The sequence below is a fragment of the Octopus bimaculoides genome, chromosome 8, assembly GCF_046866305.1.
Source record: "Octopus bimaculoides isolate indiv1 chromosome 8, ASM4686630v1, whole genome shotgun sequence".
Lineage (NCBI taxonomy): Eukaryota > Metazoa > Mollusca > Cephalopoda > Octopoda > Octopodidae > Octopus > Octopus bimaculoides.
The window spans coordinates 1173361-1198868 of NC_142935.1; the positions used below are offsets into that span (position 1 = coordinate 1173361).

General features: G+C 34.9%; 1 protein-coding gene and 1 long non-coding RNA gene across 2 annotated transcripts in view; both read left to right on the plus strand.

Moving 5' to 3' along the window:
• LOC106876619 (oxysterol-binding protein-related protein 9) overlaps positions 1 to 15480 on the plus strand; it is a 115893-nt gene extending 100413 nt beyond the window's left edge. The window contains exons 12-21 of the mRNA XM_089356889.1: positions 270 to 299; positions 1146 to 1308; positions 3329 to 3494; positions 4904 to 4988; positions 6324 to 6498; positions 8184 to 8280; positions 10177 to 10299; positions 11436 to 11527; positions 13033 to 13168; positions 14866 to 15480. Of these exons, the coding sequence (XP_089213015.1) occupies positions 270 to 299; positions 1146 to 1308; positions 3329 to 3494; positions 4904 to 4988; positions 6324 to 6498; positions 8184 to 8280; positions 10177 to 10299; positions 11436 to 11527; positions 13033 to 13168; positions 14866 to 14979 (1181 nt within the window). The 3' untranslated portion in view covers positions 14980 to 15480. The remainder of the gene's footprint in view (positions 1 to 269; positions 300 to 1145; positions 1309 to 3328; positions 3495 to 4903; positions 4989 to 6323; positions 6499 to 8183; positions 8281 to 10176; positions 10300 to 11435; positions 11528 to 13032; positions 13169 to 14865) is intronic.
• A 4587-nt stretch (positions 15481 to 20067) lies between these two features.
• Positions 20068 to 25207, plus strand: LOC149134294 (uncharacterized). Its single transcript, XR_016242798.1, has 2 exons — positions 20068 to 22757; positions 23021 to 25207. It is a non-coding gene; the product is annotated as an uncharacterized LOC149134294 (long non-coding RNA).
• The last annotated feature ends 301 nt before the right edge of the window (positions 25208 to 25508 follow it).

A 25508-nucleotide genomic window follows, 5' to 3' on the forward strand; every position in this document is an offset into this window, starting at 1 on the left:
TAAGGTCAACTTTGCCGTCCATCCTTTCAGAGGTAGATAACCTAAGTACCAGATGAGCAGTGGGGTTGCTGTAATCAACTTCCCCCATCCTCCCAAATTGCTGGCCTTGAGCCAAAATTTGAAATCATTATCATTATTATTATTATTATTATTGTAATTACCTGCTTGTGTGGAAGAAAACGAGGAAATTGTGTGTGATTTTTTTTTCTTAAAGCTGTTAATATTTTCTATTTTTAATATTCCAACTTTAATTTTTTTTTTTGTTCCAGAACTTTATGATGAAGAAGATAGAGAAGAATGTAAGTTGCATGCTTCAGTGACTTTCAATATCACATGAGATTATTGTAACCTGTCAGTGTGCTACATGTCATGTTATGCGTAACTTTGGAAGTATCCTTTGGCCACAATCAGAAAACAGTCACTGTTAATATTAAATGTTACATATAAACATATATATATACTAAATACATGTGTGTGTATATATATGTATATATATACACACACACACACACACACACACACACACACACACACACACACATGCACATATAATTATCAGAAGAATAACCCTTGGATGAAATTTATAAACATTTAAGGCATCACTACGCGTGTTTCCACAAATTACATGTCTCTTAAGATCACTATCCTTATTTATGAGATGATTACAGTGCAGTCCGTAGGATCCGTGGGCATTGGGGTGATCATCTTCATGGATCCATTTCTGCAGGTGATACAACATTAAAGGATGTACAACAGGGGGATGAGTATCACTTTTTACCAGTATCAAGGTTAAGTGTGTTTTATATATATATATATATATATATATATATGGACAATACATATTGAATGTTATTCATTAACATTTATACATGACTGCTTCTTTACCAAGAGTTTATCAAGGTTATCCTTCTACTTAAACAATGTGTCATGGACAGAAGATTGGGTGGGGTTGGGCCAAGCACATCATGTTTATGAACTTCATACCTTTTACCATCTTCACCATCCCCGCTATCACTGCTTTTGTGAATGTTTATGTATATTTTAGCATGTTTTTCATCTAAATAACAAAAGGTTTGTTTTGGAGGACTTAGCAATTCAACTTTCTTTTTGTTTGGTTTGTACAAATTTCTGTTTTCTTCTTGCAGTGGAGTCCTTGGAAAATCATGGCAGTGTCATCACTCATTTGTTATCTCAAGTACGTATTGGAATGGACTTGACTAAAGTGGTGCTGCCAACATTCATTCTAGAGAGGCGTTCTCTTCTTGAGATGTATGCTGACTTTTTTGCACATCCAGATCTATTTGTTAAGTAAGTAACTACATTATCATCGTCACCATCAATGTTTTAATGTCCACTTCTCCATGCATGCATGCATCAAATGGAGTTTATTATACTAGATTTTCTATGGTTGGATGGCCTTCCTGTAGCCAACCCTCATCTGTTTCCAAACAGGTTAATGTTTCCCCTATTACTTCAAATGTTGAACAGCACTTTAGCTGGCCATGTTTTCAGGGAAGGCTGGAAACAAATGACACTACTTGTATGACATTGATATTCACCTACAACTTTCACACAGTGACAAAGAGGCACACACACACACACACACACACACACACACACACACACACACATCTTCTAAATCCATTCACAGAGCTTTGGTTAGGCTCTTGTAGAGGACACTTGTCCAAAGTGCCATGCAGTAGGGTTGAACCCAGAACCATATGGTCAGAAGCAAACTTCATAACCCCCACAGTAATGTCTGCAGATTACCTCTGCGTGTTAGAGATCCACTTTGTTTCGAATCTGTTGACTTCGTAAATGTTTTACGTTTAACAGCTTTTACAACCAGTTTTTTTCCAAAATGGTTTTATGATTATGAACTTTTGTGTATTTTTAGAGTAATATTATTAACAGGATACTGTTTCCCATTGCTAATTAATGAGTCATTAAGTAAAGGTGGTTCATTAATTAGTCAGAAGCAAGTAGAATAATTTGCTCAGAGTAGCCAAATGTTATGATTTAAACCCCCACAACCACAGCCTCTAAAGACTCGCACCATATTTTCTCTTAGTCATCAGCAGCAGCAGCAGCAACAACAGCTTTCCATGCTGGTATGGGTTGTACAGGTTGTCACAGTCTAAGCCAGTTATTTACAGTGACTGCTCTTCCCAGACATTTTAGAACCATGCCTTGATTCTATGGTCTATTTTCAGCAAGGTTCAAGGTTTCTGCAGCTGGATGCCCTTTTTTTTCTGATGCCAACCACTTTACAGAACGTACTTAATGTATTTTACTGTGGCACCAACACTACAGAGGTCATCATATTCTCAGCAACACTTAGAGAGTCCTTTCCCTCCAATCTTGTCTCCAATTGCTTGATGACCACTTTACAGGAAAGACATTATAGCTTGTAGTCCCTGATATACAGAAAGACAGATTGTCATGGCTGGAAGGCCTTTTGTCATACTTCTGCTTATAAAATCTATTTTATATTTCATTGTTCAAATGTTACAATTATTGAGTGATTAAGGATTATGACAAATTTGTCATAAATTTATTGTTTATCCTTTATCTAAATATAACACACCTAAAATTATATTTATCACTAACTTAAAATTATATTTATCACTAACTTAAAATTATATTTATCACTAACTTAAAATTATATTTATCACTAACTTAAAATTATATTTATCACTAACTTAAAATTATATTTATCACTAACTTAAAATTATATTTATCACTAACTTAAAATTATATTTATCACTAACTTAAAATTATATTTATCACTAACTTAAAATTATATTTATCACTAACTTAAAATTATATTTATCACTAACTTAAAATTATATTTATCACTAACTTAAAATTATATTTATCACTAACTTAAAATTATATTTATCACTAACTTAAAATTATATTTATCACTAACTTAAAATTATATTTATCACTAACTTAAAATTATATTTATCACTAACTTAAAATTATATTTATCACTAACTTAAAATTATATTTATCACTAACTTAAAATTATATTTATCACTAACTTAAAATTATATTTATCACTAACTTAAAATTATATTTATCACTAACTTAAAATTATATTTATCACTAACTTAAAATTATATTTATCACTAACTTAAAATTATATTTATCACTAACTTAAAATTATATTTATCACTAACTTAAAATTATATTTATCACTTAGCTGAAATTATTTTTATCACTTACTTAAAGTTATATTTATCACTTACTTAAAATTATATTTATCACTTACTTAAAATTATATTTATCATCTGAAAAAACCAAAAACTTGCCTTTATTTTAGGATTGCTGACATTGACAATCCCAAAGACCGAATGCTACAAGTTGTAAGATGGTACATGTCTGCTTTCCATGCAGGCCGAAAGAGTGAAATAGCTAAGAAACCTTATAATCCAATTCTAGGAGAAATATTCCGGTGTCACTGGAAAATTCCTGGTGTCTCCAACTGTGTGAGTTAATGTTACAGTGTTTTTTCTTGACAAAAAATGTGTTTGGTTTAAAAGAAATCTCTCAAATCCCCTTAGACACATGAAAGGGCTGAAGACAGACAGTTTCCTCTTTGGCCAAGCCCTCATCACCTGAAAAAGAAAGTGAGGGTGGAAAGGGAAGTGCTGCCTCCCAGCAATTTTGTTCAAAGGTTGGTGAATGTGGCAGGACTGGTCTCAGTGAACGGGCTTACTCTACGCATGTGCCTGTAGATTGAAGGAAGATGATGTGGAGAGGGCACTTACCCTAGTTGTCCAGGCAAAAACCATGGTTTTGTGGGGTTTCCATGAGTAGCCCAAGGAAGTCTCCCTCTTTTGGGGAATTGTTTAACATTAGAATTTATATTGTTACTGTTTTACGACTTTTTACACGCTTCTTTGCGTAACCCCACATTTTATTGCCCTGTACCACCCACTAACATGTTTTTGTGAGCTCTTAGAGATTCATAAATAAATTATTATTATTATCATTAGCAGCAGCAGCAGCAGTAGTAGTAGTAAGGTGGCAAGTTGGCAGAATTGTTAGTGTGTCAAACCAAATACTTACAAGCATTATGAGTTCAAATCCCACCAAGGTCAACTTTTCTATTTGTCCTTTTATGGGTTGATAAAATAAATTGCCTGTCAAATACTTGGGTTGATGTAATCAACTAACCCCTCTCCCCTAAAACTGGTTAAGGATTCTCCTTGTCATTTAAAAGGAAAGCAATCGTTATTGATGTTTGGACAGTATTCTTCGTTGGAATGTATTTAGACTTTGTTGAGAATTGTACAGATGTCATAAAACAGAGCACAGACTTCATTATATCATTCTCAACATTTTAACTGTAAAAGTAATATCAAAATGAAGTCCCTGGAAAAAGCGATTCCTAATATTTACCGTGAAAGAGGAAACCCTTAAATCTGGGGAGAGATGGGGATGTTTCAGAAGGGTGATGAACAATAGTTGATAAAATTCAATCATGATTGATTTTTGCCTCTCATCTCTAATTGATCAATTAAAAATGTAACAAACTAATTTAATCAACTATACATCTTCTCTTCAAACTTTGTACTCTCTTTCACTAGTGTGAGAAACTATTGTACTTTATCAGTATTCTAATTTGTACTCCCTTTCATGAATGTGAGAATGTATTGTACATTGTCAATAATCAAATTTGTATTCTTTCATCAATGTGAAAAATTATTGTACTTGGTCAGTAATCTAATTTGTACCCCTTTTCACCACTGTCAAAAATGATTGTACCTTCTCAGTTATCTCATCGGAAGATTTCTTTGTGCATTACTTTTAAAGAGATTTGTTTTCAAGTCTAACCCTAACCCTTTTGCAACAACTGAAAGCAGTGAAGGAATAAAACCATTTCATCTTTCAGAGTACAGCTGAGAGTCCACTTTTCCCTTGGGCAAGAGAAGATAATTTAATTTTTATTGCTGAACAAGTCTCACATCACCCACCAAGTAAGTGGAGCTTTATTTCTCTTTCAAGTACCTTTGACCCCTTTCGTTACCAACCCGGCTGAAACCACCTCTGCGGCTTTGTAGTACAAATGTCTTGTTTTCAAAAGTTCTGAATTAAAGTCTTCCAGCAAACCTTAGTCACAGTTTATTTTCCTAACACTAACTTAATGATAACAAAGTTATTTTACTAAATTCTTTCTTATATTTTAAATTAATTGAAAGAAACACCGAACATCTCAACAGAAATATGGTAACAAAAGGGTTAACTACCTTTTCTCTTCATTAGGGGTTAGTGGAACTGTTTGTAGCTAGAAAGGCCCCAATGAAGTTAACAAATTTTAAAACCATTAGTTTCATCAAACATGTATTAATGAATTATTCTCTCTCTCTCTCTCTCTCGCTCTCACTCTTTTTGCCTGGTAAAACCAATATCTAGTAATCTAAATATAATATTGACATAGAATTGACATTAGAATCTCACCCAAATCTATTTTGTGGATCACTAAGGACTTTTGGAAAAGGCATTGCCTCACAACTTCCATTTCACTTTCTCTCCAAATTGTTCAAGTTATATCCATTGTTAGATGTTGTGAAGAGGCTTTTTTACAGCAGTTTCTTAAAAGTTTTGATTGATTTTTAATACAAAGATCAATAGAAAAGTCTGTCAAATCTACTCTTTTTTTTCTCTCAGTGATGATCATAATTAGATTTGAAGTAAACTTTTTGTTGTTGTTGTTGTACACATCAGCTTACTTAATGCTAATATTTTCTTTTCTGTATATAAGTTTGTTTATTATGTTGTATAGTTTAAACTAATTAATTAGTTGTTTATTTCAACCATTATTCATATTTGGGTGATATTTAAAATGGTTATCTTTTAAAAAAGCAGGAGGTGGCCGGTAACTTTGTACTCTTTGAATTTTATGATAACTTTATCATCTTTCATCCGTTATTTAATTTTGTAATAATCTTTTGTATTCAACTCATACTCATGTTAGGGAAATTTACTTTAGATTCAAATTTTACTGTGTCTTGGGAGAATCATTGCACTATCACACATGTGCTGGTTCAATTTCACTTCGATGAAAGAAATTTGACTACAAACAACAGATTGATTGTTTAACCAAGACATTAAACAAATGATTGATTAGTTAGATGATGAGATATTTAACCAATTGACTAGCAATAAAGAAGTGGAATTGAACCTGTGCATGTGTTATCATTGTCATAATGATCCACCCCCTGCAAGACACAACAAAATATTTTCGAATGTTTATATTTAATTGTATTTATTTTTGTTTGAGTTGTATTAAATTTTGTTTTTCTTTTATCCAGTCTCTGCCTTCTATGCAGAACACTACGATAAAAGAATCAGCTTGGATGGATACATATGGACGAAATCTAAATTTCTTGGTTTGTCCATCGGTGTTCATATGATTGGGCAAGCAGTCCTATCAGTCCCAGATTTTGAAGAAGAGTACATATTCACATTTCCAAATGGTTATGGAAGGTTAGTAGAGGAGTTTTATTTCATGTCTATGATGATGTTTGTCTTAAAAATTCATTTCAGACAACTGAGTCTCACTTTCTCTTCGTAAAATATGCAGACATTTTAATAACTGGAATGTTCACGTTTATTATCATTATTGTTGTTGTTGTTGAGTGAGAGAGCAGTGCATGCCATCAAAGTGAGACTGGGGTAAAATATACGAAGCCCAATATACCCATCATGACTACCTGTCTGATAAGAGTACACCAGGCACATGCATCATAACCATATGTGCGCGACATGGTGATCTCATCAAGATAAACAGCGCATGACCTTGCAGGTGAGGTCCAGTTAGAATATTCTTCAGGTCAAGTTGCCCATCCTTCTCAAAAGGTCCCTGAATAAGGGTTGTTTAAGGATGTTGAACGAAACACCCATGTTTCCAGAGGTGAATTATCCAAACTAGAAAGAATTCCTCTCAACACATGGCTAAGATGATCCCCCACTACTTCTGCTCCTGATCAGAGATGCACATATCGTCAGCCACCAAAGGACATGCTCAACTGGTTAAAGTCAAACAACTGACAAGCAAATCTGTGATATTGAGCAAAATATTTGCTGTAGCTCATCTTTTATACTAAGACAGAACAATGTCATGATAACACTTCCAATCAGTTAAGATCAGAAGCCATGAGAGCCACTGCCTGGTACTGCATCAGGGCATTTATTATTATTATTATTATTATTACTAGTATAATGACCCCCCCCCCCCCCAAAAAAATGTAAGATGTTGGTTTTTTTTTTTATTAAAGATAAAAGAGGAAATGAAACATTTAGTTTTTGCTCAGCTCACAAGACTAAAAACCTCCTCAGCTTGTGGGGTTACTGTAGAGAGGGAGGTAGCTTTATGCTCTGTTGAAGTGTGAGAGAAGGACCAGAACCACACGTTTTTTGCTGTACAGGAGCTGCATGGCTACTTATAGGAGAGAAGGTGAGGTGAAGCTGGAATGAGGGATAAAGTAAAGTTGAACTGTCAGGATGAACCATGGAGGTATAAGAAGGTAAATGGGAGGGGTGACAGAGAAACGGAGATTGAGGGATGGGTAATGGGTCAGAGGGAGGGGGGGTGAAATATAACGAAGGACAAACGTTGAGGATCGGTTGATGATAGATATACATTGGAGGGGAGGGGCAAGGAAGGGCAAATGATGACTGTAGAAATTGGGTGGAGTTGAGGGGTGGAAATAGTAAATGGTGGATGAGGGTGGAAGGATGGTTGATGATTCTTATGAAATGGGAGAGTAGGCAATGACTGTCATCAAAAGACATAAAATCGTGATTTATGAAAATTCATGCCAAAATAAAATCATTTTGTAGAATAATGGTATTTTATGTGTCATTCCATTTTTTATTACCCAATATTTGTATCCGAGCTGGCAGAGTCATTAGCATACCAGGCAGAATGCCTAACAGCAGCATTTTGTCTGTCTTTATGTTCCGTGTTCATTCTTTCAAGGTCTATAAATTATGTACCAGTTGTGTACTGGGGTTGATGTAATCAACTTACCCCCCTCCTCAGAAATTGCTGGCCTTGTACCAAAATTTGAAATCAGTGGGTGCGCGTGTGTGTGGACATGCGGATGTTATCTGTAGCTGTTGAACTAATCTATTTATGTCTTTAAATAACTTTTCTTATTTTCTTACAGGTCCATTTTAACAGTTCCTTGGGTTGAGCTTGGTGGTAAAGTCTCTTTGACTTGTCCAAAGAGTGGCTATAGTGCAAATATTGAATTTCATACGAAGGTTGGTGTGCAGGAAGCTTTTAAAGAAATACTTTTGTTTATATATGACCCTTAACAGCTTAAAATAATAGCCCTCTCTCTCTCTCATACAAGCTGCATGTTTTTGTTTCCAATTTTCAATAAAAACATGTCAGACCATAGGGGAAAATATTACCTTGTTTGGAAACAGGTGAAGATTGCCAACAGGAAGGGCATTCAGCCTTAGAAAATCTTCCCATCTCAACCATGCAAGCATTGAAAAGAAAAAAAATATGGTATTTTGTAACTTAAAGGCATAAAAGCGACAGAAATAGTTTTGCCGAACTGAATGGTAGTGTTGAGTTATGTCCCTTCATCTTCTGAGTGAAAACACCCCTGAAGTTGACTATCTGTTTATCAGCACCATGAATTAACTACCTGTAATATACTGGGGATTGAATCAGTTAACTGTATCCTTTATGTGACTTAGTGCCAAAGTTACAAGTTAGTATTTACAAACATAGGTTACCCAACACTTAAATTGACATAATTTATACAAGAAAGACTAAAAATTTATGGAGGAAAGTATAAACGATAATAGTTCTTGATAATTATAAGGTAACGCCCCTAAATGCGGCTTTGGAATATTTATGTAAACAAATTTATTATTCATAGACATTCTAGTCATCGTCATTATTGTGTTAACATTCACTTTTCCATCCTTGCGTAAGATGGAACTTTTTGAGCTAGATTTTACATGGCCGGATGTTCTTCCTGTCGCTAAGCAAGGTGGTGACTCTGAATGACCAGACATATTGTTGAGGAAGAATGGAAACGAGCGAAAGCATCTGGATAAGGGTGACACTTGCTTGCAGCCATCATCTGATGCCAAGACGGAGGCACACACACAACAGCATCATCTCAGAGTCCACCTGTCAAATCCACTCACAAGGTTTTGGTTGGCCCAGGGCTATAGTAGAAGACAGTTGCCCGAAGTGCCATGCAGTGGGACTGAACCCAAACTCATGTGGTTGGGAAGTGAACTAAGCTACACCTGCACCTATGATTGTTGTTCTGAATTTTATTAAATCAATATATCTGTCTCGCTATAACCTTTTCATCAGCACCTCCTCCAATGTTGCCTCCCCTTTTAAAAGTTTTTGCCTTGCAAGTACTTGATGACCCTGTCAGTGCAGGTGCCCTCACTGTAAAGTGGTTAGTGTTAGAAAGAGCATCCAGCTGTAAAAACCTTGCCAAAACTTAGCTCACCTGTGCTTGTGCCACGTAAAAAGCACTACTCACCTAATCTTGCCAAAACCATCCCAGAAGTCCAGTGCAGGCATCGGCCTGGCCAGCTCTTGTGGTACCATCCTACCCCATTGCGAACATGGAACACAGACTTTTTATAGTGCTGGCACAAATTATGTGCATACCTTGTTGGGTGCCATTGCGAAAAGAATTGTTAATTTTCCAAATTTATAAGTATGTAACTTACATCAAATTGCTATTTTATTCTTAAAGTTCAACTGTTTTTATGGTTGTTTTTCTTTTATAGATTTTTAGAGAAGGTTATCAATATATGGTTCCCTTAATGGTCACAGCTATTATAAGGGAGATAATCATTTCATCAAAAATATGAAGCTAGATAAGAAATTTGAATTTGAAATTATGGAATTATATGAATGAAAGATGCATAGAATCCACATGTTTACATTTTATTTGTTTACTTAATACAAAGTTATTAAAATTTTGAGTTCTTGGCAATCATGTACAGTACCATTGCATCCTTTTTAGAAATCATCAACTTGATTTACAAGGGCAGTAATCATTTCAGCAGGCAGCGAGTTCCTCCACTCCTGGCCTAACATAATTAGAATTATTGTTGCACTTCCTTAAATCTGTTTTGGTTTTATTTATGTATTTTTAATTATTCACACAGCCTTTTTATGGTGGTAAGAAACATAGGATTACAGCTGAAATTCTGGCAGCTAATGAGAAAAAACCCTTTTGTAGTATTGAAGGTGAATGGAATGGTGTAATGTATGCTAAACATTCATCAGGAGTAAGTAGATGCCTCACCGTTTCATTTTTTATTCTTGCTGAAAGCTTTTCACTTGTTTTAAAATTTAACATTAAGTCTTCATTATTGAATATATTTCCTTTGTTCATATTTCAACCAAATTTTTAATACAAATAAGAATTTTCCAGGCTTGTTCTTATTTTAGCTTTCTATTGAATTTAGTTGGTCGTCATACAAATTTGGATCATTATTGTCATCATCATCATCATTTAACGTCCATCTTCCATGCTGGCATGGGTTGGATGATTTGACCAGGGCTGGCCAGCTGGAGGGCTGCACCAGGCTCCAGTTGTCTGTTTTGGCATGGTTTCTATGGCTGGATGCCCTTCCTAATGCCAACACTTTATAGAGTATATTGAGTGCTTTTCATGTGTCCACCAGCACAGGTGTTTTTGGAAATGATAGGCTTGTAATGTCAACATAAATCAGATATGAAGTGAAACTAAAAATTCTGTATATGGCTGTTAGGAAAGGCACCCAACCATAGAAACCATAGAAACCATAGAAACCATGCCAAAACAGACAACCGGAGCCTGCACTGGCCAGCTCCTGTCAAATGGCCCAACCCAGCTTGGAAAAAAGAACTTGAATGATGATGATGATGATGGTGTGTGTGTGTGTGATGAAATTACTTTACTCATCAGAGCCCTTCATTAGAGGAACATTAATTTCTGTCTTGTGTCACAGCATCAACATTTGTCACATTTTGTTTTTTTATGTCCAATGCCTCTATCTACTCCACTTGAAACATATCCTACTTCTTTGAGACGTATATTCTGATTGCACTTGAAGTAGACGGAAGAAGAGATGCAGTGAGTTATCTATCAGAAGTGGTTTAAATTTTATATATGCACCCATAGGGTCCATCCCCTGCACTCAATCTGTCCTTGTCCCAGCCATCGTGAGAAATGGAATGGTAAGGAAGATTACAGGTAAGTTATAGGTGAGGTAGTGCAGTGTAAGGTTCGTATCCATATGTGGAATCTTGGATATTCTGTTTCTGGTGAGACTGTGAGAATATTAGTTTCTCTAGTAAATATAATGCTAACATATTCGAAATAGTTGCAGCTAAATTTTTGTTTTGTTGTATTTTTGTTTCTATTCTTAATAAATTTCAGATGAATGAAGTATTTGTTGACACCAAAAGAATGCCAATAATAAAGAAACAAGTGCAGGAACTTGACAAACAAGATGCTATGGAATCTCGAAAGTAAGAAATTGTTTTATATTCTGTGCTTTAACACTTCTGATACTAAGTTTGGATTGAAGAACCTGTGATTCTTCAATGCAAGCTTCTTGTTTTAAAATGGTCTTTAATTAAAAACCTTCCATCAAAATTTTATGCTAATTTATGTCCCAAACACCAGCTTAATAATGACAGTTATTTTGCTAAATTTTTCATTATTTTCAAATTTAATTGAAGGAAAGATAACGTAATTTAATGGAAACATAACAGAAGAGATACTATAACGAGTTCAATTAAGAGCTTGTTATATTTTTCATGTAATCTTACTTTATTATGTAATTTCATATTAAAATTAATGGACTAAGGTTTTTGTTTTTGTGATTACTAAGGAAGACAAAATTAGTGTATCTCTCCGAAAATTCATTTAACTTCTTCAAACTTAACGAGATCAAATTCTAATGATTACAATTTTAAAATTTCCACCTGGCTTTAACCCTTTCGTTACCGTATTCATTTTGAGATGCTCTGTGTTTCTTTCAATTACTTTAAATATAATAAGGAATTTAGTAAAATAACTTGGTTATCATTCAGCTAGTGTTAGGAACATAAATTTTGACTAAAGTTATTTGGTGGAAGATTTTAATTGAAAACTTAGGAAAACAAGACATTTGTACTCAGAGCCAGAGGTGGTTTCAGCCAGGTTGGTAACGAAACGGTTAATTAATTAATTTTGGGCCTTGTGCCTAGAGTAGAAAAGAATAAAGGTGGTCCTCTCTACTTTAGGCGCAAGGCCTGAAATCTTGTTGGGGAGGGGACTAATCCATTACAGTGATATCCCCACTGCTTGACTCTTACTCGTTTTATCAGTTCTGAAAAGGATGAAAGGCCAATTTGAACTCAGAACATAAAGCCAGAGAAATGTCACTAAGCACAGCAACAATTCTGACAGCTCAGTGCCTTTATCAGCATAATAATAATAATAACTCTGCTTATTATCATCATTTTATATTTTATTTCTCCGTGCTGGCATGGGTTGGCTACATCTGTCTCAACACAGTACATTGCTGCTTGTGTTGCAGTTATTTTTTCATCAGTTTCTGCAAGGTCCAGCATTCCAAGATCGAATCTCACCCCCCTCCCCTCTAACCTCTTTCCACACTTTATTTCTATCTTGAGATTGAGACATTTTCACTTCTAACTCTCACCCTTCATTCTCAGATAAACATAGCCATTCAGCATTTTGACCAGCCATATCAGCTCCAAATATTCTACCTCTTTTATATTCAAACAAGCCAGATTCAGCCTCTCACACCTATCCTACAATGTCATTCTAAGATTCAGCAATCATGTCACTGATATATTAAAGCTACAAAATAATGTGTAATTCATTCAAAAGAATATTTGAGAGAATACTCTAAATGCTAACAAATTAATCAACGATTATTGTAAGGTCTACATTCTGTTGTATTTTTAATTTAACTTTATTAATTAATATCATTTTTTTTTTCTTTTTCTTAATCAATCTTCAGTCTCTGGAGAGATGTTACTTATAACTTGAAGATCAAAAATATTAACAGTGCAACTGAAGCTAAGCATCTTTTGGAACAACGGCAGCGGGATGAAGCCAAAGAACGGAAAGAAAAGGGATTTGTTTGGGAAACTAAAGTAAGCACATCTGAGCTTTTAGTAAATAATGCATTTCTTCTCATTCTATTCTCTCAGTTTTTTAATTTTTTTTTATTTCTTTATCATTTTGAGTTTTTTTTTTTTCTTTTTTTGATAAACACTATTTTAGCTACAATTCAACAACAGAAATTATCATTTCACTGTTGTTTGAGGTTTTTAGTTTCCCAATTAAGAAACTTGTCTAAGAGTCTTTACAGCATCTTCCTGGTAAATGTGTCAGAATTTGTTTTGATCACAGCTTTATTGATCTATACATCACCATTAGTTTAATGTATATTTGCCTCAGGTCTGCTCTGACCCCTTTTTCTAGCATGAAGGACATTTCGCTGTTACTTCTAGTAAGTCAAGCTATTTCATGTACATCCCATCATTTGCTCTGTGTTTCATATTAACACAAGTTGAACTCGGTATATTTAGCTATAAATTGACCTGCTGTGAAACAAAACAATGTTTAATACTCTTCGGCATGTGCTTGACTGTTGTACCTCATGGAGACGAGGTGGCTGAGTTCCTTTTGAGTTTTTTATGCCATTTTTTATTTACAATGTATTTTTTTAAATTCTTATATATATATAACAAATAAAAGGGTAAAGGAATATTAATTTATTAATAATTTTTACCAAGCACTTTGGTATGTAAACACCATCATCGGTGAAGAACTTATTTAAAAGTTCTTATAAATTTATAAACATAATTAAGGGATCAGCAACTGTTGCTGATCCCTTAATTATGTGTATATATATATATATATATATATATATCAGTGAGGTGAACATTATTATAACAGTGATTTACGATAACGACAGACGCATTCTGTTTTGCCAAAGCTTGTCAGTGCTGTGTATCTGACAGTCACCTGCTTAAATGAAATTTGTCTCTATATATAGCAAATGGTCAATAATACATTCACTGATATTGCAGAAAGCTTACTGGGCTGAAAAAAAACTCAGTATCTGCAGTTGAAACAACGTTAAATTACTATCATCTTCTGTGTCTCATACTGAATGTATAAACACCATTAGAAGACAAGATGCTGTGGAATTATCTAGAACAGTCTGAGGTAAAATGTCTTTGACCTGTGTTAAAAACACAGTATATATTGAAGTGAGGCAAATATTGTCACAGCAGTGGCTTAGAAAAACAAGAAATGGATTTCACTTTTGTTGAGGCTTGATAATGCCATGCATGTGTTCATCATCATCATCATCGTCGTCGTCATCATTTAATGTCCGTTTTCCATGTTGGTACGGATTGGATGGTTTGACAGGAGCTGGCAAATCAGAAAGGTGCACTGGGTTCCAGTTGCCTGTTTTGACATGGTTTCTATGTGTCTGCGTGCCCTTCGTAAAACCAACCACTTGTGCCAGGTGCTTTTTACATGGCACCACCTCAGGACATGGCACACTGTCATCTGCTTAAATGAAATTATGTGCTTTGCTCCATCACAAACATTCAATGATATTGTTGAAGCTGGATGGTTTTTAGAAAAAACTCACTGGACACGGTTGAATGATTATTGAATTGTAAATTCTTCTTAAAAGAATTTTTTCATCATCAAAAAAAAAAACATAAAAACATTTGATAAACACTTGTTTGTGTGTCTGCATGTATATTGATCTTTCTTTGATGATATCCATAATCCATAGAAATTTTTTTTTTTTTTTCCCCATTTTCAGTACTTCCATGAAGTAGGAGAGCATTGGGTCTATGACAATCCGTTATTGAAGAGAATTCCACCCAAGTCCTCAGCTGGCAACACCAATTCTGCCTTACAGCAACAAAGCACATGAGAGCTGATATTTAGCTCAGAGATAATGTGTGACCTCGACAGTTAAAGTTCTACACCTGACCAGCAGATGTCTCTACCAGCAGCTGTTCAATTTTCAAACTACTCTGCCCCCCCTCCCACTACAGCTGCTGCTGCTCTCCGTCAACAGCTGTTCCCTGTACATTTAACAATCAAACAAACTTTACCCTGGGTTTTTTTTCTTTTTTTTTTTGGCAAGGCTTTAGGGCAGGGTTGAATGAAGACATGGAATAGCTTTAATATGACCAGAGAGAAAAAGAGAGAGAGAGATTGATTGATTGATGGAGAGAATAAGAGAGAAAAGGAGAGGGAAAGAGATATGCAATATATATATAATCTACTTTGGCCTGTTAGGTCTAAAATCACAGGAACCTTAAAACAGTTTACCTTAAGGGTGTCAACACTAACAGAATCACTAAAGGAACAAAATAAATTTTTAAAAATAGATGAAAATAAAAGAAAAAAATTTCACAAGAAAAAAAAATGAGATTTACAACACTTTTTTTTTTCTCTCTCTTTTATCATGATTTTCTTTCTCTCTGAAATCAAACAATTCTTTCTTGTAATTCTGCCATTTCTGTATTTTAAACTCTTGCCTCTTCCATATACTTCTTTTTTTCTTTCTCATAGAGAACTAGAGCCATGGTCTCTGGATTGTGATATGAAAAAGTGATGTTTCCTGCAAAATCAAATGTTTATGGATTTGAACATGTACATTTGTGTGTATGTCAATAACACGTATGAATGTGTGTGTGTGTTTATATGTGTGTTAGTGGATGTCTGTGCACGTGTGCGAGAGTGCATGCATTTGCAGATTTACCTTGGACAGATTTTATCAGATCAGAAACTTTTTATTTATTATTCTTATAAGCTTCATTATATTCCAGTATTCTGTATTCTACCATAAATCTTAAAATCGTAGGAATTTACCAATGTCTCTATTATTTCTGTTAATTTATAAACAAAAACCAACTTTTCTGACCTTACTTCATATATATTTTCCCTGTCCATTGTTGTTGTTGATCCTGTTGTTGATGATGAGTATTTCTTATAAAGTTTGAGATTTAAGTGATGGAAAACGGCAGGTGTGACATTCATGCCTTTCCACTAGGAATGAATGTTAAAAGTCTTCAAAGCAGGAATAGAAATTGATTCACATGCCTAGATATTTAGGAACTTACTCCAACAGAGATTGTTATTATTATTATTATTATTATTATTATTATTAAGTCGGTGAGCTGGCAGAATTGTTTGCACACTGGATGAAATGCTTAGCAGTATTGTGTTCATTGCTACATTCTGAGTTCAAATTCTGCTGAGGTCGACTTTACCTTTCATCCTTTCGGGGGCCAATAAAATAAATACCAGTGAAACACTGAGGTCGATATAATCAACTAGTCCCTTTCCCTCAAATTTCAGGCCTTGCACCTTTAGTAGAAAGGATTATTATTATTATTAAGGCAGTGAGCTGGTAGAATCGTTAGCATGCTGAGCGAAATGCTTGGTGGCATTTTGCCCATCTTTATGTTCTGAGTTCAAATTCCACTGAGGTTGACTTTGCCTTTCCTACTTTCGGGGTCGATAAATTAAGTACCTGTTGAGTACTAGGGTCGATGTAACTCACTAGTCCCTTCCTCCACCAAATTTCAGGCCTTGTGCCTATACTAGAAAGGATGATTATTATTATTATTATTAGCCATATTGAAAATCAATAAATCAGAAATAACAATCATTGACTGGATGAAGTAATAGTATTTGAAATTATTGGATATGTATTCCTACTTCAGACGCATTGTTTTTATGCTCCAGGGTCGGATAAATAATTAAACTTGCCTGTGTCTTCATCATGCTTCATTGTGATACAGCTTTTTCTTGGGGGTGAGTGGGGAGCAGGGTTTATTATATAAAAAAAATAATCCATGAACAAATTGACTGATGATGATTTATGGTTAATCTAACATTTGTTCATAGTGTTTTCTACCTTTTTTTTTATGTTGATTAGAATTTTAAATTATTAAAATCCTTGAATGATTCATCTTGTTGTTTTTGACTGGTAGACAAATAATCTGTCTCATAGTTTATGGTTTAATCTACCACTTGTTCATTTAATTCCTTTAGTAGGGATCTATTTGTAAACAGTGGGCCTACTCTCTGTCTTTGCTCTTAGGATAATTCTTTCCATTAGTCTTGGAAGTTCCTGAAAATGGTTGAAGCTGTTGCTTTTGATTTTCACATTAAGACATTAAAAAAAAAAGAGAAATTATGTAAAAATTTTAACTAGATTAAATATTCGTATTTTCCCTTAAAATGTGAAATATTTTTAGTTCATAAAAGTTCCACATTTTAACACGCACACTTTTATAACATATTTAAGCTACTCTTGTGACCTGTTACTCTGGAGTTTCCATGGTGTACATCCACTGGGTCCAGTCTGACCTGCCCAAAGAAGCAACTGCACACCTTGGAAACTACAACGTAACAGTCCACTGGACCAGTTTAAATAAGCTAATACACTCTACATTTGTATTGAGTACTTCTTCCCCAGATCATTACCCAACAACAAATATATTCTCACACACTCGATATTATAGATCCATTGCAGCCTATCTTACCAATCGGTTTTGCTCCAGATATTAGGCAATCAGATGATTATCTAATAACTTGACTCATCAAAGATGGCAAGTATGGAAAAAATGGTGAATGCTCTATCTTTATATATATATATATATATATATATATATATATATATATATATATATATATATCCATTTTCCGTTCTTCCATTTTCCTCTTTCTCCGTTCTTCCATTCTCCGAACTTTCCATCTTTCCGACGAAGGGCTACGCCTGAAACGTCATACACTCTCTCTTTCCTTTCCTGAGCGTCCAATAATACTATCCATATCACGTCCTCACTTTGTTGTTTTTTTTGTTTTTTTGAACTATATATATATATATATATATATATATATATATATATATATATATATATATAATCAGCATTATTCATTGGAGTTGTTTTCCTTTAATTTACAGTCTCTAAGTAAACTTATGTTTGCAATTTCTTTCAAGATGATATATTTCTCTGGTCTTCATTTCTCTACTTCAGAGAAACAGTAAAACCTCTAAAACTATAAAGAAAAATATTTTACCTCAGTTTCTACTTAAACATTATTAGCATCATCGTTTTGTTTTTTACTTATTAATAATCACCGAACATTTTTATTTATTAATAATCACCAGACATTTTAGTTAATTAACCCTTTCATTACCAACCTGGCCGAAACTGGCTCTGAGTACAAATGTCTTGTTTTCATAAATTTTGAATTAAAATCTTCCACCAAACCTTAGTCACAATTTATGTTCCTAACACTAGCTTAATGTTAACTAAGTTATTTTACTAAATTCTTTGTTATATTTAAAATTAATTGAAAGAAAGACAGAGCATCTCAACAGGAATTCAGTAACGAAAGGGTTAAAGAATTTTTTTTAAATATTCAAGATAATAGCAACAATGTTTTATGCCTTCCATTGAAATATTTCTGTTTACCATTAATCTCAGCATTTTGTCTTATTTGGAGTAATATTTTAGGAATTATGAGCCATGGATCTTCATGTATAGCATCGGTAATTTTAAGAACTTGAGAGATTGAGATGCTTGACTCCTCTTGATTATTTTCCTTTGTTGTTCTTCCTTTTTTTTATTCATACTTAAGCGGCTTGCTTCTCAACTACATGGTCTTGAGTTCAGTTCCACTGTGTGGTGGTACGACAGACAAGTGTCTTCTACCGTAGCCTGAAACTGACCAAAGCTTTGTAAGTGTACCTAGTAGATGGCACCTGAAAGAAATCCACTGTATGTATGTATATATATATATATATATATATATATATATATATATATATATATATATATATTCATATATATATGGTTGGAATTTACAAAAGACGAAGGCGGATGTGTTAACAACAAACAGATGTATTAGTTTAACGCTCGGGAAGTGAGAAAGTCTTTTATGTTTTGAGCTTATGCTCTTCGACAGAAAGGAACATAGGAATAAACAAGGAGAGAAAATAGAAAAAAGGTTTAGTGGTTAGCAATCAATCATGGTGAATGCCGCACATATTTGTGTGTGTGACTGCATGTTTTGTCTCTCCTTGTCGTGACATCATGTGATAGTTGTAAATGAGTGCCCCTGTCATACAAGCAGTGTCATTCATTTCCAATATTCTGCAAAAATGTGCCTGGCCATGGGGGAATATTACCTTGTTTGGAAACAGGTGAGGATTAGCAATAGGAAGGACATCCAACCATAGAAAATCTGCTTCCATAAAGTCTCCTTCCTATGCAAGCATAGGAAAGTAGATATTAAGATGATGCTGACCGATTGAATGTCGTCTTATGAGGCCTAATTGAAACTGAAGATAAAGTTTGAAGGTTGGGGTTAACACAGGAGAGTTCAAGGTTCCATGGAAGTTGGTGCAAGCTTATCTAAAGACCCTGTCTTTGAAGACCTGACATAATCACAATCATTTTTAATGTCTGTTTTCCGTGCTGGCATGGGTTGGATGAGTTGATGGGTGAGTAAGCTGGAGCACTGTGCCAAGTTCCAATGCCTGCTTTGGCATGGTTTCTCTTACAGCTGGAGACCCTTCCTAACAAGGCTAATAAAATGTCAAGGACATAGTGGTTTATAATATTTCATTTTATGAGGACAGCAAGCTGGCTGGGCACAGTGCTTAGTGACATTTCATCTGTTTTTGTGTCCTGAGTTCAAATTCCACCAAGGATTAAGTACCAGTTGAGGGGACAGTATAATTGACTTATCCCTCTTCTAAAATTGCTGTTCTTATGCTAAAATTTGGAACCAATTTATTTCATTTTATGTGGGGTGTGTCAGGAGATAAAAACAAAAGCTAAAAACGTGTCCCAACTGTATTTGGGACTGAAATTTCTGCAGCACTGTTCAGGGTAGAAATTTGTGTCATAGCAATTTGTAGCTGAGAGTTTATGGTTTGTGGGTTTGTTGAGGCTCAGATAGTTAGGCTGACTGCAACAGGAATAATTTCAATGGGGAATAAGATTAGTAATGAGAAGGGGACGTGTTATGAATGAGGACCAAACTGACCAGTAAAAAAAAAAAAAAAAACACAAGTGGCTGTGTGGTAAGAAGCTTGCTTCCCAACCACATGGTTCCAGGTTCAGTCCCACTGCCTGGCACTTTGGGCAAGTGTCTTCTGCTATAGCCTCAGGCCAACCAAAGTCTTGTGAGTGGATTTGGTAGACGGAAACTGAAAGAAGCCTGTCGTATATATATATATATATATATATATATGTATTTGTGTGTCTGTGTTTGTCCCCACCACCATCACTTGACAATTGATGTTGGTGTGTTTCCATCCCCGTAACTTAGTGGTTCAGCAAAAGAGACCAATAGAATAAGTATTAGGCTTTCAAAGAATAAGTCCTGGGGTCGATTTGTTTGACTAAAAGTGGTGCTCCAGCATGGCCACAGTCAAATGACTGAAACGAATAAAAGAATAAAAGAACAATGTTATTTATGTTTTTTTTTTATAAATGTTATCTTGATTCTGTAATGTTTTTTTTAGATGATTAAAACAATTAATTGTATTTGTAAAAATAAATCTAATTTATCACAGGCATGAGCATGGCTGTGTGGGTTAGAGAGGCTCACTGTGCAACCACGTGGGTTTTGGTTCAACCCACTGCATGGTACCTTGGGCAAGTGTTTTCTGCTATAGACTCTGGAATGTAAGTAAATTTGGTAGATGGAAACTGTGTGGAAGCCCATTGTGTGTATGTGTTTGTATTTGTCTTCATCTGCCACTACTTGACAACTGGTGCTGGTTTGTTTATGTCCTTGTAACTTTGCAGTTCAGCAAAAGAGACTAATACAAGATGTACCAGACTTTTAAAAAAATACTGGGATTGATTGTTCTGCTAAACCTTTCGAGGCAGTGCCCCAGCATGGCCATATTGAGCAAGCCCCAAAATTCCTTCATTTCCTTCTCATTTTAATCTTCATTTGAGTTGGAATACATCTTAACCATTTTGTTTCCACATTTCTCTTGAAATACTCTGCCTGTCACACAATTAATTTGGAAAATAACAAAGAATTTATTTTAAATATTTTTGCCATCATTAATCTAATCTTTAGATCATAAATTTGAAATTTTAAGATCAGTTTACTAACAGTTTTTGTTTTTTTCTTTTTTAATCCTAGAACCAGGTGCAATTTCAGGTGGGTTCACATCAAAAGGGCTCAGCTGCAATCTGTTCATTCATTTAAGTTTCTCTCTGTCAAAACTGATTCTCTACATAAACATTTGTTTTTTGTTTTTGTTTTTATGCAATTCAGCCTGAGATCAGTGTTGATCAGATTTTTGTTGAAGAACATTCTAGCCATGACCATCCCATATTTCCAGAGATGCACACCATTTATCTGTGGAGGTGCAATGGCCCAGTGGTTAGGGCAGCGGACACGCGGTTAGAGGATCGCGGTTTCGATTCCCAGACCAGGCGTTGTGTGTGTTTATTGAGCGAAAACGCCTAAAAGCTCCACGAGGCTCCGGCGGGGGATGGTGGCGACCCCTGTTGTACTCTTTTGCCCCAACTGTCTTTCACTCTTTCTTCCTGTTTCTTGAGTAATGCTGCAATGGACTGGCATCCCGTCCAGCTGGGGTGGGGGGGGGGCACATACACCACAGAAACTGGGAAGCTGGGCCCACGATCCTGGCTGGGCTTGAAAAGGGCGCATAAAAAAGACAAAAACCCCATTCATCTCTGGCTACACTATCCAATCTGTGCTTTTTTAACCCTTTAACATTCAAATTACTCTGTCAAATGTATTGCTTCTTTATTCACGTTTTGAATTAATGAATCTCAGCTTCAAAACTTTGATGATGTGATTGTCTATTTTTAGAATGGCATTGTAAGGTAGGTGTGAGAAGCTAGATCTGACTGGTTTGAACTTAAAACAGAATATTTTGGCCACTTCAAAGCTAAAGGGTTAAACATTTTTTTTTTTGTAACCAATGTTTCTTTTAAGGCATTAATTACACTTTACAAGAAGAATTCTGATTATTAAAAGAAATTTTTAAAATAACTTCACTTAACAAATATACCCTTAGATTTAAGAAATATCTCATGACCTTAATACACACACCATCGTCCTCATCATTTAATGTCCATTTTCCATGCTGGCATGGGTTTGACAGGAGCTAGAAAGGCAAGGAGCTCCATTGTTTGTTTTGGCATGGTTTCTATGGCTGTAAGTCCTTCCTAATGCTATCCACTTTACAGAGTGCACTGGGTGCATTTTACACACACACACACACACACACACAAGTTATTTCATTGCTTCAATACTGGCTGATTTCTGAGATTACCAAATTTTGTACTCAGATTTTTTATTTTATTCAAACCAGTGTCCTAATCTTGCGTATTATTATTATTATCATAGTCGCAATATTCTGAACGTTGTGCTATGCCACATTCTTCAGATGCTGGTCATATTTGGTAACATTCTTGGAATTTCAAACTGACCCCTTTCTTTGAAACCCACAGTTATTATTCTCATTTGATGATTCCACTTGCTTGTTGTTTAAACATCATCATTTCACAGTTCTATTTTTAGGAGATGATGAATTATGTACATTATTTACATTCGACGGATATTTGTCCTCATCTTGTTTGTTGTTAACACATCGTTTCGGCTGATATACTCTCCAGCCTTCATCAGGTGTCTTGAGGAAATTTCGAACCTGGGTTCTCATTCCTAAGGTATTTTTCAATGTTGTTGTTGTTATTATTATTATTGTTATTATTATTATTATTCAAGTCACTGCCTGGAATCGAACTTGGAATCTTGGGCCCACGGGCATATTTCATAGTGGTTAAGAGCACGGGCTACCAACCCCAAGATTCTAAGTTCAATGCCAGGCAGTGACCTGAATAGTAATAATAATAATAACATAGAAAAATACCTGAGGAATGAGAACCCAGGTTTGAAATTTCCCCAGGACACCTGATGAAGGCTGGAGGGTATATCAGCCGAAACGTTGTGTTAACAAACAAGATGACAAATATCCGTCAAATATAAATAATGTACATAATTCTTCATCTGTTTTCCATGGGTCTGATAACTTGGAGAATTATGTCTTTAGCCAAAGTCTCATTTTTGTCCTGGTCCCTATAGTTGGATGTCATTCCTAACAACTACCAGTTTACTGAGTGTGCTGGGGTCTTTTCTTTTAGCATCAGCACTTGAGAGATTATCTTGTTCTCAGCAAAACAAAAGAACTCTCTCAAACCCTGTTTTAGGTAGTGCCATCCCTAATAGGGTCACTTTGTAGCTTACAAGACGATAGAAAGCTCCCATGGCTGAGAATGTATTTTGTTCTCAGTATTTTATATAAAACATTTTTCCCAGAGAAATTGCCATCTCTATGCATTGTGTCTAAATGCCATTTGGAATGGCAAAGACAGTTTGTCTTGGCAATGAATATCATTCTATAAAAGTTGACTATGTCCCCACCCCACCCCCACCCCCGAGTAAACCAATTTCAATTCTTGTTTGTAGGATGAAGTGTTTCATTTGACAACATTCCTGATACCTTTTTAGAATACCATGAACATCACAGAATCTCTTTTCTCCTCCCTTATAAAAAAGATCAAAGGTTTTATAGCTTTGTAAGAAATTATTGCTTTATAAAATTGGGTCAGTAAAGCAGTCGATCAAATACAGAAACACATTGACTGACCCAGGTATTGAACTCACACCCACCATGTAAACTGCAATGCTTAATGTTTATATTGACTTATAATATTGTACCACAGGACAATTAGGTGATGGTAATTAGGGGCTTTAAATTCATGTGGGGCTGTATGGTTAAGAAGTTTGCTTCCCAACCACATGGTTCCAGGTTCATTCCCACTGTGTAGCACCTACTATAGCCCTGGGCCGACCAAAGCCTTGTGAGTATACAGAAACTGAAAGAAATCCATTATGTGTTAGTATCTTCTTGTCTTGAAATTGCATGTTAGTTGTAAAGGAACGCCACTGTCATACAAGTGGTACCTTCTGTTTTTCAATCTTCCATGAAAACATATCTGACCATGGGGAAAATATTCCCTTACTTGGAAACGGGTGCGGGTTGGCAACTGGAAGGGCATCCTGCCATGGAAGATTTGCCTCAATAAACTTTGTCCAACCCATGCAAGCATGGAAAAGTAGATGTAAAATGATGATAATGACAAGTCTTAGACTTAATGTTCTATCTTTCTTATTTAAAAGCTCTAATTTGCTGTTCCTTTCTATGCTAGGCCCTTTAAAAATTCTGAGAACTTTACTGACATCAGGGAGCTGAAGACAGCCCCTGCCTATAGAAGTCAAAACATAGACCTTGCAACCAAAATGAGAGTGCTACTCTGAAGAAATTTATGTGTTAATAATGTTTCATTATTGTTTCATGTCACGTAGGTGTTTGGCTCGATCTTAATGCCACGAGTTCCATTCCTGGAAACGGGCACCACATTGTGACCTTGAGCAAGGTACTTCATCTCACAATGCTCCAGGGAGAGAGAGAGAGTTGCACCAGCTGGTGTAATTCTCTCTCCCTCCGGATGTCCCCTCTTAGATGTGAAGTTGGGGCAAAGAGCAGAAGGATCGAGAGGCTGTCGATGTCTGCTCGTGACTATACAGGCTTATACTTAAAATACTAAAACGATTAGTAAAAGCAGAAAGTATGGTACATGTTACCAAGCCATAAAAGCTTGCAAGTGACAGCTGGCTCTTTTAACTGTTAGAGATTACAATTTCACTCCTCAAAAATATCTTGTTATTTGACCTGAAGGTTCTTTGAAATAAGGATGCAAAATTTAAACTTCTCTACTTCTTTAAAAGACAATAGGTTTATCTATTTCTTGTGATGTATAAAACACACACGTGTCTAATTCAATTTTTAAATTTATAGAGCATGAATTATTAAAATCTTTAGACTTGTTCATGTGGAAATTGTTACAGTATATGATTTCTTGTAAAATTACTCTTAGAGAGATTCTTCAAATTGATACAAGAAAGGTATTTCACTAATGAAATACCACATTTTGTTTTCAATGAAAAGTACTGACTTGAAAATGGTTTCTCTTTTTCAAATCAATGTAAACTGTTAATAAAATTTATTAATATTATTCAGTGTTCTGTGTCAAAACTTTTATTCTTTCTCTTGTGAAATGATGAAACATTTTTTTTTAAAGAAGAAGCATTTTAAGCATCCTGATTATTCTGTCAAATATAATGCTTATTTTTCACATTGTTTTGAATTTGATGATGTAATTGTTTTATTTTAGAATGATATTGTAAGGTAAATTTGAGAAGATGGATATGGCTAGTTTAAATGTTAAAGGTTTAATTATGTTATAGTAATATTTGTTGTGTTAGTATTGCTTTTTAATTGAGAAAATTGGAGGTCTGGTTTAACTCTTTAGCATC